This window comes from Colius striatus, chromosome 12, assembly GCF_028858725.1.
Source record: "Colius striatus isolate bColStr4 chromosome 12, bColStr4.1.hap1, whole genome shotgun sequence".
Lineage (NCBI taxonomy): Eukaryota > Metazoa > Chordata > Aves > Coliiformes > Coliidae > Colius > Colius striatus.
The window spans coordinates 24,309,156-24,328,385 of record NC_084770.1 but is presented as its reverse complement, the minus strand read 5'-3'; the positions used below and the strand labels follow the sequence as shown (position 1 = coordinate 24,328,385).

The following is a 19,230-nucleotide window of genomic DNA, read 5'->3' as shown; positions in this document are numbered from 1 at the left end:
CCTTCTCCAGCAGGTTCCCCTGGCTCAGGGGGCACAGAAACATGTCCAGGTGGGTTTGGGAACCTCCCAAGAAGAAGCCTCCACACCCTCCCTGGGCAGCCTGGGCCAGGGCTCCCTCACCTCAGCATCAAAGGACTTTCTACTGTGCCAGTGGAACTTGCTGTGCCCCTTACCCCTTGTCCTGACACTGGCCACCACAGAACAAACTCTGGCCCTGTCCTGCTGACACTCACACTTTAGGGATTGAGCAGCATTGCTGAGGTGCCCCTGAGCTCAGGCTTCGCTTCTCCAGGCTGAACAGCCCTAGGGCTCCTCACAAACCTTCCATCCCCTCAGCATCTTGGTGGCCCTGTGCTGGCCTCTCTCCAGCAGTTCCCTGCCCCTCTTGAGCTGGGGAGCCCAGAACTGGACACAGGACTACAGCTGAGGCCTCACCAGGGCAGAGCAGGAGGAGAAGCTCCCTCAGTTACCCAGAGTTTTATCGATGCCCTCCAGGATGCCATTGGCATATTTTGCCACGAGGACACGTTACTGGCTCATGTTTAGCTGCTGCCCACCAGCACTCCCAGGTCCCTCTCGGAGCTGCTTTCCCTGACAAGGGCCATCAGGGGTGGTCAGCACCCAGCCCTGCAGGAGCCAGCGCTCACTCGGAGCTGCAGCCGCCTGCCCAGGCTGCCCTGGGAGCCCACTGCTGAGCCCCAGCAGCCAAACCCCTCCCTGCTGCAGCATCCACTGGCCTTGGCTGCCCTCCTGGCCCCTGCCACTTACCATGTTTCCTGAGGAAGACGAATGCTGGCTTTGTTAAATGGATGTTGTGGCAAACACAAGTTAAGTGGCTGGGAATCCAGCAAGAAGCCAGCTCCTTCAGGAGCACAGTGAGAGGAGAAAAGCATCTGAAACGGTGAGGTAGGAAGCATCAGCTGAAAGGTATTTATTGGCTGTGGTGTGATGGTGATGTTACTCACCTGAGGCTTGGGTCAGGACAGCTGGCACCTGGCCCATGCTGAGTGGGGTGAGAGGCTGGGCTGCAAACATGGAATTACCAGGGTGGGTATTTCTCTGTGTGCACATGGTGTCCCAGACAAAACAGGGCACCCCAATGCCATTTGACACGGGGTTCTTAGACCCTTCAAGCGCTCAGGCAGAACACCACTTGACTAACCACTGGCACTTGCCCTCCCGGTTGCTGATCCCAGCAGAGCTGTGCAAAGCCGCTCGGTCTGTACAGCGCCTGTGCCCATCACTCTCGCTGGAGGTACTGAGCTGTGTGGCCAGATGGTGCTGGGAGGGTTTCAAAGTCGTGCCAGAGGGGCTGGGATGCCGGGGCTGTCTCGGTGATAAAGCTGTCCTTCACCCTTCCTGGACGGCTTTAAGCTTCCCAGCAGCCGAGTCCTCCTCTCCGGGGCAGGGCTGAGCTCTCGTTTGTTTTACTTCAGCACAAACAATACCAGAGTCTCCAGTAAGATTCCACTATCTCATCACATCACGGTGTGTAACTGCTCTATTTGAAAGTTAATATACTTTCATGCTATAAAAGACTGATTGAAACGGATGGGTAGGGCAGGGACTCCTCCACCCCCCTCCTGCCAAGGCTGCATCGTACCCTCCCCTCCATCAGCATCCGTGTGTCGGGGCCCCGCCGGCCCCGAGCAGCTCCTGCCAAGAGGGGCTGGTGCTGGGGCTGGTGCGTGGAGGCCACGCGGGAACGCGCTGCTGCGGGCTGCGTGACTCAGCCGCTCCAGCGGCCCCGGCTCTTCGGGCGCTGCGGCTGCTGGGGGTGCTGGGAGGCTGCCAGCCCCTGCCATCCCCTCCTCTCTGCAGGCGCCTCTGCCCTGCTCTCCGCTCACCGGCTGTGTCACCGCTCGCAAAATGACCCGCCGCAGGAGAGGGACGCGGCGCTGAATCGGAGCGCGGAGCGGAGGCGCCGGTGATGCGGGCGGAGGATGCTGCGGGGAAGGTACGGGCGCGGGGAGAGGGTCCGGAGGATGCTGCGGGGAAGGTACGGGCGCGGGGAGAGGGTCCGGAGGATGCTGCGGGGAAGGTACGGGCAGCCCGGGCAGAGCAGGGGTGAGGGGAAACGGTCCAGAGGATGCTGCGGGGAAGGTCCGGGCAGCCCGGGCAGAGCAGGGGAGCGGGGGAACGCTGCGGAGGATGCTGCGGGGAAGGTCCGGGCAGCCCGGGCAGAGCAGGGGCGCGGGGAGACGGTCCGGAGGATGCTGCGGGGAAGGTCCGGGCAGCCCGGGCAGAGCAGGGGCGCGGGGGCACGGTCGGCAGGTCCCGAGCCAGCGGTCAGTGGCGGCTTTGCAGCCCCGTGCCCCGACGGGTGCCGCGACCACCCTGCGCGGCTCTGCAGCCCCGGCCCCGTGGCGAGGAGCTGCCAGCCCCGCGGTGCAGCCCCCTCTCCCGCCCCGCTTGCCCAGCCCGGGGCCGGGCAGGCGGCGTGTGCTGCGGGGGACACTCTGCCCTTGTCGCCGGAGCCCTCAGGGACAGGGATCTCGGGTGTTTCGTTAGCAGCGCTGTTCACCACGGAGCTCTACCTGCAGGGGCTTATGGATTGCTTGTGGCCATACCCCAAACCCCCACCACCCGGGGGGGGGGGGGGGGCAGGAACATACATTCAGGGTGTGTTTGACCTTATTTAGTCAGTTCCTTCTCAAGCAATTGGATCTGCAGCGGGTCGTGCTGATGCAGAGAGCCAGCCTGCCAAATCCTGGCTCCCGAGGGCCGGTGGGGCTGCGGACGTCCCGGAGGGAGGCTGACAGAAAGGCTGCTCCTGCCTGCTCCCGGCTGCTCCTGCCCGCAGCCCGCTGAGCCCGGGGAAGCACATGCAAAGGAAACACAGCAGGAGCCATGATTTTGCTCCACTGTTTCTTGTCCCTCCTGAAAAGGGCTCACACGTGTGAGGATGTGACACGATCACCTTGGGTGTGATGCAGAGTTTGGTTTGTAGGAAGGCAATCAAAATCCTCCTTAAGCACAGCCTGCCGAGCCCACAGCATTGCCAGTGCCTTACCCACGTGCTGTGCTTCCTCCATCACCCAGTGGCAGCTCCCCTGAGAGGACATTGTTCCCCTTTGAGCTCCAGAGACACTCGGGAGCTTTTCCATCCTTGTCTCAGAGTTCAGGAGCTCAGCTGTGAGCATTTGGGAGGGCTCAGGTGCTCTGCAGCCCCCACTACACAGCGTGCCTGTGAGCACCTCGGGGTTACTCTGGGCTTTTGGGGCCCTTTGCAGGGGGCATAAGACCCGAGTGCCCTGTGTCTGCAGCCATGGTGGGGCTGCTTGCATGAGAGACGTGGTTACTGCTGTCTCCACTGCCAGAAACATGCCCTGTGCCTGCAGCAGGGAGTGAGCGGGGTTCATGTTGAGGCTGTTCCCACACCCACCTGGGCTCTGTCAAGACTGTGGCGAGGGTCTGGCAGGATTTCTGTGACCGTCTCTTCACCCAGTGACTGACAGACAGGCCTCCCTGGTGCTTCAGTTTCAAAGGTCTCCTTTTCTGCTGCACCCAGGAGGATGGAGGCACTGGGGACGTCCCAGCCTAGAGACAGGAGAGAGGCGGCACAGCAGGGCGAGCCCCAGCAGCCATGGCCACGCGTGGCCGGCGCACCAAGGTGCTCCCCTCTGAGCTGAACAAAGTGTGTCCCGAGAAGGGGGACGGCCCTGCCGCACGCCCCAGGAGGATGAGCGACTTCGAGGTGGTGCCCAACCTCCGGCAGAGCAGCAGCAGCGTCTCCAGGAGCCGCCGGAAGGCTCATTTCCCCTCCGGCAGCAATGAAAAGGCAAGTCTGGGAGGGCTGGAGGGAGCCCCGATGGCCACACACGGCAGCAGGACTGTGCTGAGTTATCCAGAGGCTCATTAACGGGAGCACTAGGAACAGATCACAACTTCAGCTTTAGAGGCAGGCAGAAACCCCCCAGAAGCCTGAGGTCTAGCACTCATATCCCCTCCTTGGAGTACAGCCGGCTTGGTCCTCGCAGCTAGCAACAGATCGTTCCTCCCTCACATGAAAAGCAACGCTCTCAGCACCAGGGGTCTGGCCTCTGGCAGATAACCCTCTGCCATTACTGCTGGCCCTGTGCAGAAACCCTGACCCCTCGCTGCTTCTGCTCCCTCAGGAAAACCTCATCTCCTGGATTCCTGAAAACATCCAGAAGAAGGAGTGCACCTACTTTGTTGAGAGCTCCCAGACGTCAGACTCGGGGTGGGTCAGACAGCCCCTTGTCCCCTGCCCTGCCAGGAAAGCAGCCGGGTGTTTGGTCACAAAGCCACAGCACCAGGACACCTCACCTTTCTATCAAGGGAGCTGGTGTCAGGGGCACTCACATGTTCCTTTTTGGCTCGTTTTTGCCCTGCTGTGCATCACCACAGGCTGAGACCCGTGTCCCAGTGAGGAACCCGCCCAGTATTTCATGTGCAGTTGTTCCCATCTGTGCCTCATCCTCAGGATTCCTGTCCTGAACCTCTGCGGGCAGAATGCTGCACTTTACATTTATTGTTTTGGTTAAACTTCCCCTCAAACAACACCTTTGTGTCTGCTGGAGGATGAGCTGGGTGGGAGAGGCTGGTGCCTGTGGTGTTGCTGCTGAGAACCTGGGGCTGGGGGGCCAGCTGAGCTTTGCCTTTGGAGCTTAGACGGCCTCCTGTGTTTCAGGAGGATCGTGTGCGAGTGCGGCTATCTCAGGGAGCAGCACCTGGAAGATGCTGCCAAGCCTCCCCTCTTCCTGGGCAAGGAGTGGGATCCCAGCAGGCACATCCAGGAGATGCCCACAGATGCCTTCGGTGACATCCACTTCACGGGCCTGGGGCAGAAGATGGGGAAGGTGATCTGGTTTTCCTGCCTGTAGCACAGGAGGAGCTGGTGTTCGGGTCATGCTGAGGGAGGGGAGGTTGGGAAAGCCTGGAAGTGCCCCAAGGGCACCAATGACCCAAGCAGAGGAAGGGAAGTGGGACAGGACCCCTTCTCTCCCCCGGCCCTGTACCTGGTCCCTCTGAAACCAGGAGGCTAGTGATGCTTTGAGACCCTCGCTCTGGGGAGTGCCTGGCCCTGCTGTGAGACCCTCACTCTGGGGAGTGCGTGGCCCCTGCTGTGAGACCCTCACTCTGGGGAGTGCATGGCCCCTGTCTTCGCCCTTACTGTTTGTCTTGGGAGCGCTGGCTCTGGGGGAGGCCAATGGGAACAGGGTCATGCACAAAGACCTGGGGCAGCAGCAGCAGGACTCTGCTGGGAAGCAGCGTGGGAAGCCCCTGTCTGCCTGCTGGGACAGGAGGAACAGTGGCAGTGGTGTCCCTGCCCCTGCTGCTGTTGCCCCAGACCTGTGTGTGTGCGCTCCTGCCTTTGCAGTACGTGCGCGTCTCCTCGGACACCCCGCCGCGGGTCATCTACCACCTGATGACACAGCACTGGGGCCTCGATGCCCCCAACCTGCTCATCTCAGTCACTGGCGGGGCCAAGAACTTCGTCATGAAGCCGAGGCTGAAGAACATCTTCCGGCAAGGGCTGGTCAAAGTGGCCCAGACCACTGGTAAGGGAGGCAGAGGCTGTTGCTGCAGTTCCCTGCTTGTGTGGCCGTGTGTGGGCTGGGAGATGCAAACGCTGTGCTGGAGAAGGTGTCTCCTCTGCTGACAGGGCTTGGTGTAGAGGGCAGGGAAGGCGTCTCCGTGGGGATGGAGCCTCTGAGGAGCAGCTGCTCACAGATGGCTGTGAGCTGAGCCTTCCCCTTCCCAAGCCCCTCTCTGACCGCAGGGGCCTGGATCATCACTGGGGGGTCCCACGCCGGTGTGATGAAGCAGGTGGGAGAGGCTGTGCGAGACTCCATCCTGAGCTGCAGCCACAGGGAGGGTGACATTGTCACCATTGGCATAGCCACCTGGGGCACCGTGTACAACAGGGAGAGCCTCGTCTGCCCCATGGTGAGCCTGGCACAGCCACACACGCCTTTGCTTTGCCCACGCCTGGGCTGCCGGGGGCACTCCTGCCAAGGACCGTGGTGGAAAGGTAGCTTGGAGATGTCCCTGCGGCTGGCAGCCTGGTTAGAGGCCAGCCACGCCAGAAGGAGACGTGGGCCTGGGCCGATGTGTTCTGAGAGGCCCCTCTACCCTGCCCTGTGCCTTGTTTGGGTGCTGTGCTTCTCTCAGGAGGATGCTGTGGGTGTGAGGGCAGGTAGAGACCCTGCAGAGGAGCGTGGAGGGGCAGGGACGGCTGCTTGGCCGCGCTGTCCCTGTGTGCTGGCCTCTCCCTGTCCCACGTGCAGATGGCTTTGGGCAGCTCCTCTGCAGCCCTGCCAGGCTTTTCCCAGTCTCTCCTCCTGCCCCTCTTCCCAGCCTCTCCTCCTGCCCATTCCAGGGTGGCTTTCCAGCTGAGTACTTGCTGGATGAGGAGAACCAGGGCAGCCTGTCGTGCCTGGACAGCAACCACTCCCACTTCATTTTGGTGGATGACGGGACCCACGGGAGGTACGGGGTGGAAATCCCCCTGAGGACCAGGCTGGAGAAGTTCATTTCCGAGCAGACCAAGGTGAAAGGAGGTAATGGCAACATGTAGGCAGGCCTGAGGTGGAGGGGGCACAAGGAGGGGCTGAGCATCCATTGCTAAGGGGTGCCCACTCTGGCCCCCGGTCAGAGAGGAGGCTGTGGCTTCCCTGGAGGATTTGGGCAAAGGAGTCTGTTGTGATAAATGTGGAACCTGGTTCCTCAGTGACACAAGTCAAAGAGCCTTTCTCTACCAGCTGCCTGGCTTGTGGAGCCCCTCCAAACCTTGTGATGCTGAGCTGATTGAGGACAGTCGTTTCTCCTGAAGGGCTGGGTCTTTGAAGGGCTTCCGGGTGGCATCTTCTCGCTGTGCAAATGGTCTTCAGTTCAAAACACACACACAAACACACACACACACACACATGCTCCAGCAGTGGGACTGTCACGAGATCATCTCTCCTGTCCCCTGGAGCTTGGCATGTCAGAGGCAGGGCTCCCAGCTTGCCTTTCACACCCTGCTGCTCAGAGGGCACTGCGTCCAGCTGCACAGGGATCTGTCCCACGGGGCAGTGACCCTGGGCTCTGCCTCCCTGCAGGTGTTGCCATCAAGATCCCCATTGTCTGCGTGGTGCTGGAAGGAGGCCCCGGGACGCTGGATGTAAGGAGAGGGGGTGGCGGAGGGAGGGGGCAGCTCTGTGCCCGGGTTGCTGCTCTCCCTGGGGCGGGTGGCTGTGAGCATGGTGCCACCACAGCTGGGATGCAGCCTCAGGTCAGAGAGGGTCTGCTGGCCTCTGGGAGGGGGCGAGCACCGGCCTCCCCGCTCTGCTGCAGACCATCTACAACGCCATCACCAACGGGACGCCCTGTGTGATCGTGGAGGGCTCTGGGCGCGTGGCCGATGTCATCGCGCAGGTGGCCAACCTGCCCGTGCCCGAGATCACCATCGCCTTGATCCAGAAGAAGCTGAGCACCTTCTTCCACGACACCTATGAGCTCTTCACTGAGGGGAAGCTGGTGGAGTGGACCAAGAAGGTGAGGCACTTGCAGGCAGGCAGCTCCCGTGGCTGAGTGTGTGGAGATCAGCGGTGCCCCAGGGGTCCCTGCCCATGAGCAGCAGGGCTCCTGGCACAAAGCCTGAGGCTCATCTTCCCCTGCCCATCCATCTCCCACGGGTCCTCGTGGGCACCCCAAGGGCTGGAGCCGGTCCCGGTGGGCTCCCCGAGGGATGGAACTGTGCCTCTCCACCACCTGCTCCTGTTGGGCAGAGGAGCACTGTACAGGGCCAGCCCCAGCCGGGCTGGGAGGCGCCACGCAGGGGGTCTGCAGCAACCTGAAGGGAGCAAGGAATTGGCCACCGCAGGACAGGGGCCAGTGGGAAGGGGCAGGGAGGAGCTGCTGCTGCTGCTTTCTTGCCCACGGCGCTCTCTGTAGATCCAAGACATCGTACGGAGCCGGCAACTCCTGACCATTTTCAGAGAGGGCAAATGTGGGCAGCAGGACGTGGATGTGGCCATCCTCCAGGCCCTGCTCAAAGGTGAGCTGCGGGAGGACGATGAGATGGGTGCCACAAATCACCTCCTGCAGCTGCTGCACTCATGGGGTCACCAAAGGGGTCCCCAAGCCCTGTGATGTTGTATCGTGGGGTGCAAAGGATCCTCTGCCCTGACACAAGCGTTCTGCACACAGCATCCCGCAACCAGGACCACTTTGGTCATGAGAACTGGGACCACCAGCTGAAGTTAGCAGTGGCCTGGAACAGGGTGGACATTGCTCGCAGTGAGATCTTCACAGACGACCACGAGTGGAAGGTAAGGGAATGCCTGTGCTGCTCGTCAGGACCCACCTGAGGATGGGATGCCAAGGGTGCCCCTCGCCTCGGCTGTGCCTAAGGGACAGCTTTTGAGGGCACTTCTCTTGGACCCTGAACTCCCACCACATTGCCAAGGGCTCTCAGTCTGTCCTGGCTTTCAAAACTGCTCCTGAGCACCCAGAGCAGAGGTGAGCACACGCTGCAGTTCATCACTTGTAAAGAATGAGAGACCCACAAATATGTCTCTGGTGATGTCCCACCGGTCCCAGTGTCTCCCAGCTGCCCTCTCACACCTAGAAACTGCCTGTGGGATAAAACCTTTCCCCCATCCGATTGAGGGGGCCCAGGTAGCCCCTCACCTCTGCCTCTGGCCTGCCAGCCCACAGATCTCCACCCTGTGATGGCAGCCGCCCTGATCTCCAACAAGCCAGAGTTTGTGAAGCTGTTCCTGGAGCAGGGAGTGCGTCTCAAGGAGTTTGTCACCTGCGACACTCTGCTTTACCTCTACGACAACCTGGCACCGTCCTGCCTGTTCCACAGCAAGCTGCAGAAGGTGCTGCTGGAGGAGAGGGAGCATGCAGCCAGCTCCAGAACACCCAGGGTGCAGCTGCACCACGTCTCCCAGGTGCTGCGGGAGCTGCTGGGAGGCTCCACGCAGCCCCTCTACCCCAAGCCCAAGCCCACGGAGCGGCCCCGACTCTCCATCCCCGTCCCGCACATCAAGCTGAACGTATGCACCGCGGGGTCCCAGGGCGGCAGGGAGGGGGTGCTGGCTCAGGGAACTCCCCTGCAGCCCTGTCTCTGTCCTCTTGGTCTGCTCAAGTCCCTTCCAGCCCCGTCTGCCCCATGTCCGAGGTGGGGCTCACTCTCTCCTGCCCCCGCAGCAGCGCGTGGCCGTGGGACGCTGATGGTCAGCACCCGGTGGGGTGGGTGCATGGGGCAGGGTAGGCACATCCCCTCGGGATGCCAGCCCCAGGAAAAGTGGCGTTTCCAGGAGAAGTCCAGTCTGGGCACCTCGCTGTCTGCAGCAAAGGCCCTTCCATGGAGGGTGAAGGCGGGCGCCCAGGGCTGGGGGTTTGTGTGAGGGGCTGCCCGCTCTCTGCAGCCTCATGGCAGGGCTCAGGTCTGACCATCACATCCCCCACAGGTTCAGGGGTCAAGTCTCCGGTCCCTGTACAAGCGCTCTGCTGGCCGAGCCACCTTCACCTCCGACCCCGTCCGCGACCTGCTCCTCTGGGCTGTGGTGCAGAACCGCAGGGAGCTGTCGGAGATCATCTGGGCGCAGGTATCACAGTCTGGAGCTGAGGGCCTCAGCTGGGGGGCTTGGATGGAGCCAAACCTCCCAGCCTCCAGAGGAAAGACTGCACTTGCTGGCATCCAGGAGAGTGGGCAAGCTCCTCCATGGCAGTGCCCGAGCCTGACCCCAGCCAAACGGGAGCCAGCCGCGGTGCCCACGGGCACCTGCTGCTCATCCGCTGCTGCAGACACCTCCCAGAGGTGCTGTGCTGGGACAGATGTGTGCTCAGCCTTGCAAAAGCTGAGAAGGTTCAGCACGCTGCAAGCAGGGCACGGGTACAGCAGATGGGATGGAGGCTTCTCTCCATCAGCAGCATCCCTGGGTCAGGCAGCAGCAGTGGGTCAGGCTCCTACAGAACTCTGGAGAGCAGGCAGAGCCCTGGAGAGCAGGCAGAGCCCTGGCACTGCAGAGGCCTTGAGAAGAGGCAAAGCCCTGGCACCTGCAGAGCTCTGGAGAGCAGGCAATGCCCTGGTGCCTGTAGAGCCCTTGAGAGCAGGCAGAGCCCTGACACTGCAGAGCCCTGGAGAGCAGGCAGAGCCCTGGCACTACAGAGCCCTTGAGAACAGGCAGAGCCCTGGTACTGCAGAGCCCTGGAGAGCAGGCAGAGCCCTGGCAAGGCAGAGCCCTAGAGACACGCTGTCCCACAGAATAGCACCATTGTGGTTGGAAAAGAACTGCTTTGGTTGGCATGAGGCTGTCCCCACATTCCTCACTGTGCTGGGTTACCTCCTGCCCTGGCACCCCGAGGGGAGCACAGCTCAGCCCTTGCCATGGCAAGCTGTCCTTCCTGAGCAGCAGCCCTCCTGCCCTCCCCAGAGCTTCAGAGGGCTGGTGGGACCTGCAGGACAAGGCTCAGAGTCTCTCTGGCCTCTTCCCCAGAGCCAGGACTGCATGGCAGCTGCGCTTGCCTGCAGCAGGATCCTAAAGGAGCTGGCCAAGGAGGAGGACGACACTGATACCACCGATGACATGCTGGCCCTGGCCCAGGACTTTGAGCACAAGGCAATTGGTGAGCTGGAGGGGACCTGCAGCCCAGAGCTGCTCTTGTGCCCGGAGCTTTGCCCATGGAGGGTCTGGAGGGTGATGGGTGTGGTGTACAATGCCAAACAGGGGGCTCGTGGCTCTGCGAGGGCTGTGCCGGGGGTGGTGGGGGGAGCACAGCGAGTGCCACTGCCCCGTGCAACGTCCAGATCCTGCTGCAAAGGGTGTGTGTGTGAGCTTTGCTGAGCACCATGCTGGCCCTGGGGCTCAGCCTGGCTGCCCTGGTCGCCTGGGCCAGGCGTGTTCACAGACTGCTACCGCAAGGACGAGGAGAGAGCCCAGAAGCTCCTCACCCGTGTCTCTGAGGCCTGGGGGAAGACGACCTGCCTGCAGCTGGCGTTGGAGGCCAAGAACATGAATTTTGTGTCCCATGGGGGCGTCCAGGTGGGTTCCCAGCAGCGGTGCTTGGAGGGAAGGTGCCCAAGCATCCCCTGCCCTGGGTCCAGGGTTCCTCCTTGTGCAGTGGTGGAGCTCTGCTGGGACGGTCAGGCATCCGCAACCAGGGCTCCTCTTCCTCTCTCCTCACAGGCCTTTCTGACCAAAGTCTGGTGGGGGAAGATGAGTGTGGACAACGGGCTGTGGCGGGTGATCACGTGCATGCTGTTCTTCCCACTCCTCTACACCAGCCTCATCACCTTCAGGTAGCCTTGGCAGCCGGGGCGCGGGGAGGAGCTGCCGTGGCGTGTCCCAGCAGCAGAGCCCCACGGCCACCCCTGAGCCCCCATTGCCACCCCTGCACCCCACAGGGAGAAGAGGCTGCAGCCCCTGGGCTGCCTGACGCGCCTCCGGGCCTTCCTCACTGCACCCGTCGTCATCTTCCTCATGAACACCCTCTCCTACTTCACCTTCCTCCTGCTCTTCGCCTACGTGCTGATGGTCGACTTCCAGCCGTGGCCGTCCTGGCGCGAGCACCTCATCTACTTCTGGCTCTTCTCCCTGGTGTGCGAGGAGACCCGGCAGGTCAGCGGGGGCTGGGGCGTGGGAGATGCCTCCTCTGCGCTCCCCTGCAAGGTCCTGCCGCAGCTCACGTCCCCATCCATCCGGAGGCATCCCAGAGAGGGTCCCATTCGGGGAGGTCCCAGATGTCCCCTGCCTCTGAAGCTGGAGAGTCGCCTTGGTTGGGTCCAGGCTGACCCCAGGTCCTCGCAGGAGGACAAGCTATTCCCAGCTGGAAGCGCCAGGAGAAGCAGGGACCATGTCCTTCCTTGGGCATTTATTCCCAGAAGCATTCCCAGGCTTTGCTTGCCGTTTGCATTCTTTTCAGCCTTTGCTTCAGCATCTCTGCGCCTCCCTTCACCAGAGTAAAGAACTCCATGTCTCAGGTGTCTCTCCCCACACTCCATGTTCACCCCACCCCATGTCCTCATAGAGAACCCTGTAGAGCCTCGGGTTAACTTGGGGTGGGTGAGAGGGTCCAGCGATGGCTGGTGGGCTGGGTCAGTCCCTCCCCACCACACGAGCATCTCAGCAGGCTTTCACCTACACACCAGCCCCTCTTCTCTTCCCAACAGCTGCTGCACGATCCGGATGGGTTTGGGGTTGTGAAAAGGGCTTCCCTTTACTTCAAGGACTTCTGGAACAAGTTGGATGTCTGTGCCATCCTGGTGTTTGTCGCGGGGCTGACCTGCAGGTGAGCTGCAGAGCCCCTGGCCTAGCAGCACACAGGCTCCAGCCTCAGCTGGGGGCTGCAAAGCCACTCTGAGAATCCTGCGGGATTTGTAATGGCCATTTCTTCTTCCAAAGGCAAATGGAGACTTTTGTGGGTGTGTGGGATCCATCCTGACCCATCTGTCTCTTCTTTCAGCTGCTTTTGGGGGAGATATGTCTCCTGCTGCAGCTCTCACCCAGGGCTCTGTGGAAGCTCGCTTGCTACTGCAGGAATGTAGTGCTGTGAGAGCAGAATGCTAGTGGCACTGAGATGTTTCCCTTCCTCTCTCCCGTGCCCAGGTTGATCCCATCAACCTTGTATCCCGGGCGCATCATCCTGTCCCTGGCTTTTATCATCTTCTGCCTGCGCCTGATGCACATCTTCACCGTCAGCAAGACACTGGGGCCCAAGATCATCATCGTGAAGCGGATGGTGAGAGCTCCTGAGCTCCCTCCCTCCTCCTGCCAGGGCAGCCTGCCCGGGGTGGACGTGCCCTAGCCCACCTGTGCTGTGGTTTGCTCCAGGACACAGTTTCCCTTCCCCTCTGTCTCTGCAGATGAAGGACGTCTTCTTCTTCCTCTTCCTGCTGGCGGTGTGGGTGGTGTCCTTTGGGGTTGCCAAGCAGGCCATCCTGATCCACAACGAGCAGCGTGTGGAATGGCTGTTCCGTGGTGTGGTCTATCACTCCTACCTGACCATCTTTGGGCAGATCCCCTCCTACATCGACGGTGAGAGAGCTGGGCAGCAGGCGGGCAAGTGCAGGGCTGCAGCAGGGCTGGGGGCCGCAGCGGGGCTGGGGGCTGCAGCGGGGCTGGAGGCTGCAGGGCAGCTGAGGGCTGCAGCAGGGCAGGGGCTGCAGCAGGGCAGGGGCTGCAGCAGGGCTGGGGGCTGCAGCAGGGCTGGGGCTGCAGCGGGGCTGGGGGCTGCAGCAGGGCTGGGGGCTGCAGGGCAGCTGAGGGCTGCAGCAGGGCTGGGGCTGCAGCAGGGCTGGGGGCTGCAGCAGGGCAGGGGGCTGCAGCAGGGCAGGGGCTGCAGCGGGGCTGGGGGCTGCAGCAGGGCAGGGGGCTGCAGCAGGGCAGGGGCTGCAGCGGGGCTGGGGGCTGCAGCGGGGCTGGAGGCTGCAGGGCAGCTGAGGGCTGCAGCAGGGCTGGGGGCTGCAGCAGGGCTGGGGGCTGCAGCGGGGCTGGAGGCTGCAGGGCAGCTGAGGGCTGCAGCAGGGCTGGGGGCTGCAGCAGGGCTGGGGCTGCAGCGGGGCTGGGTGCTGCAGCAGGGCTGGGGGCTGCTGAGCCCCTGCCACAGGCTGCCTGGCTCCTGCTGTGCTGGACCGAGGAGGCTCCACACAGGGCTCCTCCCCAAGCACTGTGGAAGGACAGGAGGGAGCAGTGGCAGGGCCAAGGGATGGAGCAGTGGCAGAGCCAAGAATGAGCAGTGAGAAGGCCAGGGGACAGAGCAGTGGCAGGGCAGGGAATGGAGCAGTGGCAGGGGATGGAACAGTGGCAGGGTCAGGGAACTCAGCCCTGCTCTGGCACAGTGGGAGCGTTGCCACTGACACAAACCCAGGGCCTGCACTTGCCCAAGGGCACACCTGGCAGGGCCCCAGGGGCACAAACTGCTCCAGCTCGGTGCCGCGGCTGCAAAGCTGGTGACAGTGAGCAGAGCACCTGGGCTGGTGCAGGTCGAGGTCAGCTCCCTTCCTGGTGCTCAGCTGCCTTGATGCTGGTCGCTTTCAGAGAACACAACATGCTCCCTGAGGCGGGACAAGGTTTGGCTGCAGCAGTCACACTGTGCTCCCTTGCAGGGGTCAACTTCAACATCGACCAGTGCAGCCCAAATGGCACCGACCCCTACAAGCCCAAGTGCCCAGAGACAAATGAGGACAACAAGAAACCCATCTTCCCTGAGTGGCTGACAGTCATCTTGCTGTGCTTGTACCTGCTCTTCACCAACATCCTCCTCCTCAACCTCCTCATTGCCATGTTCAAGTGAGTTTCATCCAGCCCCAGTACATGAATGTGAGGAAAAGGGCTCAAGTTGTCCCAGGGGAGGTTGAGATGGGAGATGAGGGAGAACTCTTTCCCTGAGAGGGTTGTCAGGGCTGCCCACGGAGGCGGGGGAGTGCCCAGCCCTGGAGGGATCCCAGAGCCGTGGAGCTGAGGTGCTGAGGGCCGTGGGTGAGCGGTGGGCTGGGCAGGGTGAGGGCAGGGCTGGGCAGGAGCGGAGCCCATTCCCTGACTGTACCCCGTGCCCCCTCCTCACGGCACGGCTGACACTGGGCTGGGCCCCAGCTACACCTTCCAGCAGGTCCAGGAGCACACAGACCAGATCTGGAAGTTCCAGCGGCACGACCTGATCGAGGAGTACCACGGGCGGCCGCCCGCGCCGCCGCCGCTCATCCTGCTCAACCACCTGCAGGCCCTGGCACGGCGGGCGCTGCGCCACGGCCCGGCCCCGCGCCACAGGCAGCTCAGTGAGCACCAGCACCCCCTGCCCCTGCTCCCGGCCCCGGCCTGGGGGCACGGGGAGCTCACAGCACGGCTGGCCCCTTCCTCTTGCAGAGGAGAAGCTGGAGAAGAACGAGGAGGCCGCGCTGCTCTCCTGGGAGACGTGCCTGAAGGAGAACTACCTGCAGCACCAGCTGTGCCAGGAGAAGCAGAACACGGAGCAGAAGATCCGAGACATGGCGCAGAGGTACCGGGAGCCCTGGGGTGGGGGGAGCTGGGGAGGGGGTGTGGGGGTGGCTGCTGAGGGGGGTCCTCCCCGCACTGTCCCGCCAGGGTCGATGTGCTGGCAGAGCTGCTGGACTTGGACCGAGTGAAGAGGACAGGGCTGGTGGAGCAGAGACTGGTCTCTCTGGAAGACCAGGTGAGGCCAAAACTACCCAAGATGGGGTTTTTCCAGGGGCTGAGGCAGCTGAGCCGGAGCAGGCGAGAAAGCCCCTCTGAGTCAGACCCCCTTCAAAGAGCCTGAGTTCCCTTGCAAAAGCTATAGCATCCGAGAGGAAAAGGTGCATGGGAAAGGTCCTGTTGGACTCCAAAGTGAGCTGGGTGAAGGTGGGACGAGCCCCTGCCCCCACAGGTCACCAGGCGCTTGTGTGAGAGCCGGGGGGCAGCGGGGTCGGGGCGAGCTGACCCTCTGGTCCCACACAGGTGCAGCAGAGTGCCCAGGCCCTGAGGTGGATCGTGCAGGCGCTGCAGAGCAGCGGCTTTGGCTCGGACGAGGACGTGCCAGCCCTGGGTAAGCACAGCCCCTCCTCCCCCTGCAGCACCGGGTCCCCTCAGCACCGTGGGACTGTGGATCAGGGCTGAGCAGCCCCTTACACCCCTCTGTTAACCAGCAAGGCAGAGGGTCCTTCAGCCCAGGGAGGTCTTGGGGAGGGGTCTGTGAGGCCCACACAGCCCCTCCTGCCCACAGCTGGGGCTTTCCACTGCAGCATCCCCAGGGGAGTTCCTCCGGGGCTTGCTGGAAGGGATATAGAGGGCCATTGGAGAGACCCAGCCAGCCCCCTCAGCAGAGCCACAGCACCAGACTCAGCACCTTCTCTGTCTGTGTCTGCCTGGCAGGCTCCAGCAAAGCCCTGGAGATGAAGGAGGTTGAGCTAGAGGGGAAAGCCAAGGAGAGCCAACCCCCCTGCCACGTGCTTGCCCGGAACCTCCTGTACCCAGGCTCTCACACGCTGCGCTTCCCTGTGCCGGATGAGAAGGTGCCCTGGGAGGTAGGAGCTGTGTCCCCAGGCAGTGGGGCTGGGAGGAGGCTGGGGGCAGAGCCCAACGGCAGTGGGATGAGGAACAGACCCATTATCAGCAGGGGCATCGCTGCTGCTGGGAGCTGCAGGGGGGATGCCAGGGCATGCTTGGCTGGGAGACAGGGCACAGACACCCACTGCTGCTGGGAGATGCAGGGGGGATGCCAGGGCATGCTTGGCTGGGAGACAGGGCACAGACACCCACTGCTGCTGGGAGCTGCAGGGGGGATGCCAGGGCATGCTTGGCTGGGAGACAGGGCACAGACACCCACTGCTGCTGGGAGCTGCAGGGGGGATGCCAGGGGATGCTTGGCTGGGAGACAGGGCACAGACACCCACTGCTGCTGGGAGCTGCAGGGGGGATGCCAGGGGATGCTTGGCTGGGAGACGGGGCACAGACACCCACTGCTGCTGGGAGATGCATGGGGGATGCCAGGGCATGCTCGGCTGGGAGACAGGGCACAGACACCCACCGCTGCATTTCCCCAGTCAGGGCTGGCTCAGGCTCAGGGGCTGGCACTGGTGTCCCTGGGGCCACAAGCAAGGCATCAGCTGAGACCCCTGGCTCAGCCCCTGCCCTGGAGCCCTGCATGCCTCAGGGAGTGAGCCCAGGGGCTGGGGCAGGAGGTGTCCCCGAGGATCCCAGGCCCTGGCTGGTCTGACACAGCCCCTGCTCTGCAGGTGCATTTCCCTCTCTATGACCCGCCGACGTACTCAGCGGAGCAGCGGGACGTGGCTGTGCAGGACCCCTTCAGCCCGTGAGTGCCCCTCCGCTGCCCCCTGCCTGGCTGGGCTCCACAGCCAGCCCTCCCTGCCGGGCTGCCTCTCCCTGCAGCTCCCAGGAGCATCTCCTCAAGATCAACTACAACACCATGGACGGGCTGATCGACCGGCAGAGCTTCCACGGGCTCTACACCGTGCGGGACGGGCTGCCACTGTGAGTGCCCGCGGAGGGGGCTGCTGGGCATGGAGGGTCTGGGGAGCCTGGGCACCTCCAGCCCCTGCCCTGCAGCTGCTGGTGGGACTGGGATGAAGGCACATACCTTCCTCAGGGCTGTGTGTCCCCCCCAGCAGCTCAGCACCCAAGGAGCGGTGCAGTGAGCATGGGGACACACAGCCCAGGGCTGTGACGGGTGTGAGGGTTGTGCAGACTGCCCTGGCACCCCCAGCCTGCTCTGTCTCTCCCTGCCAGGAACCCCATGGGCAGGACGGGGCTGCGAGGCCGCGGGAGGCTGCGCTGCTTCGGGCCCAACCATGCCCTGCACCCCGTTGTCACCCGGTGAGCCTGGGGGGCACAGCGGGGTCCCGCCGCAGGGCAGGGCTGGGGAGATGGGATGGAGCAGACACCGGGACCCATCCAAAGCCAGCTACAGCTAATGGGGCTCTCCCACAGCTGGAGGAGGAATTTGGACGGGTCCATCATCAGGAAGAGCCTGAAGAAGATGCTGGAAGTCCTCGTGGCACAGTACCCGCTGTCAGATGTCTGGGCTCTGCCTGGGGTAAGAGCTGGTGCAGAAGGGTCTTGCTCAGTACCCACCCTGAGCTCCTGTCTCCTGCTTCTCCATCCTCCTCTTCCTCCACGGCTTCAGCTTTCACACAGCCTCTGTGTGAACACGTTAAGCCCTTGGCACAGAGCCCTGTGACAGAGGCCCAGGTGTCAAATCAGGCAAACTCAGACTGTGCGTGGGGCACACTGAGGGCTCCTGGCAGGGAGGGTGGGAGAGGAACCAGCGCTGCATCCTCCCTCTAGCAGGGCTTGTGGCATCTCCTGCAGCGGTGTCAGCTGCCCCATGGCCACGCTGGGGGCAGAGAGGGAGGCTGGGCCCGTGGTGGGCCCCACAGCTGACATCTACTTTGGCACAGGGGTCGCTGGAGCCCGGCGAGACTCTGCCCCTGAAGCTCAAGTGGATCCTGCGGCGGGAATTCTGGCCCCAGTTCCAGAACCTGCTGAAACAAGGCACCGAGGTGGGGGCAAGGGGTGTCCCTGGGGTTCGGGGGCAGGCAGGGCATCACCCCTGTACATATGGGGCACGTGGGGCATCACCCCTGGGCTACTGAGCCCCTGCTCCCACCTGGGAGGGATGGAGGGGGAAGTGGGGGCTGTGGGGCTGTCACATGTGCGTCCCCAACTGCAGTGGGAACAGGGCACCGGTCTCCAGTGGGGCAGGGGAGCTGTGGGGTGATGTCCCCCACCCCTGGGGTCTCTCAGGACTTCAGAGAGGTGGTGAGGGCTCTGCTGCAGCGCTGCCCCATCACCATGCACAGATACACAAGGGGTACCTGGACGACCCCCGCAACACGGACAACGCCTGGGTGGAGACGGTGGCGGTGAGCGTCCACTTCCACAGCCCCAGCGACGTGGAGATGCAGCGGCTCAACTCGGTACGGGCCCCCAGCCCGGCCAGGGCCCCACACACAGCTCCCAAGGGGCTCCTCCAGCTGCACGAGGCGGAGGGAGCACGTGGGGACACACTGCCAGGGGGTGAGGGGGCCCAAAAGGGAAGGGTAGGAGTCTAGGGGCAATGGGGGGCCGTGGAGCAGGGCTGGGACAGCAGCACCAACAGGATATCTGTGATGTCTCTGCTCCCCTTCCAGTTCCTCCAGGGCTGTGACCCCGAGCTGTGCATCCGCTGGCAGGTGCTGGACAAGCGTATCCCCCTTCATGCCAACCACAAGCTGCTCCTGCACAAGGTCTCGACCCTCCTGGGTGCCTACTACTGAGCCCTCAAGCACAGCCAGGGCTGCTGCTGCCCCAGGCCAGGCACAGACCTGCAGCTCTGCCCCAGGGCTGCTGCTGTCCCAGGCCAGGCACAGACCTGCAGCTCTGCCCCAGGGCTGCTGCTGTCCCAGGCCAGGCACAGACGTGCAGCTCTGCCCCAGGGCTGCTGCTGCCCCAGGCCAGGCACAGACCTGCAGCTCTGCCCCAGGGCTGCTGCTGTCCCAGGCCAGGCACAGACCTGCAGCTCTGCCCCAGGGCTGCTGCTGCCCCAGGCCAGGCACAGACCTGCAGCTCTGCCCCAGGGCTGCTGCTGCCCCAGCCCAGGAGCTGGTGGGGACCTGCAGCTCTGCCCCACCCACCCACAGGCAGCTGCGTCTGAATGTACCCTGCAGAGCTCTGGGAGGAAAACTGTTCCCTCCTCAACAGCTGGGTCCAGGGGCTGCCTGGGCAGTGCCCACACAGCACCCCAGTCCCCTGAGCCACCAAACTCAGCCCCAACTTG

The 19,230-nt window shown here is 63.2% G+C and overlaps 1 protein-coding gene across 1 annotated transcript; it reads left to right on the top strand.

Annotated features, from left to right (window-relative positions):
• Nucleotides 1-3,586: 3,586 nt before the first annotated feature.
• On the top strand, nt 3,587-18,730 carry TRPM2 (transient receptor potential cation channel subfamily M member 2). The gene is made up of 32 exons (XM_062005502.1): nt 3,587-3,781; nt 4,119-4,204; nt 4,655-4,823; nt 5,345-5,525; nt 5,747-5,913; nt 6,347-6,527; nt 7,068-7,129; nt 7,303-7,503; nt 7,903-8,005; nt 8,158-8,279; nt 8,661-9,011; nt 9,429-9,566; nt 10,458-10,587; nt 10,858-11,003; nt 11,148-11,260; nt 11,366-11,579; nt 12,131-12,249; nt 12,567-12,699; nt 12,824-12,995; nt 14,066-14,249; nt 14,553-14,734; nt 14,823-14,955; nt 15,042-15,129; nt 15,414-15,501; nt 15,828-15,979; nt 16,691-16,767; nt 16,845-16,946; nt 17,202-17,288; nt 17,403-17,508; nt 17,873-17,974; nt 18,275-18,391; nt 18,605-18,730. The coding sequence occupies exons 1-32, from the start codon at nt 3,587-3,589 to the stop codon at nt 18,728-18,730; spliced, it is 4,527 nt and encodes a 1,508-aa protein (XP_061861486.1).
• The last annotated feature ends 500 nt before the right edge of the window (nt 18,731-19,230 follow it).

Bases quoted from the DNA above. Each gene is read 5' to 3' on its own strand.
- TRPM2 (XM_062005502.1), top strand. From the start codon at position 3,587: ATGGCCACGCGTGGCCGGCGCACCAAGGTGCTCCCCTCTGAGCTGAAC. The intron at 17,975-18,274 runs GTGGGGGCAAGG...CACCATGCACAG, and splicing joins TGCTGAAACAAGGCACCGAG to ATACACAAGGGGTACCTGGA. The intron at 18,392-18,604 runs GTACGGGCCCCC...CTCCCCTTCCAG, and splicing joins AGATGCAGCGGCTCAACTCG to TTCCTCCAGGGCTGTGACCC.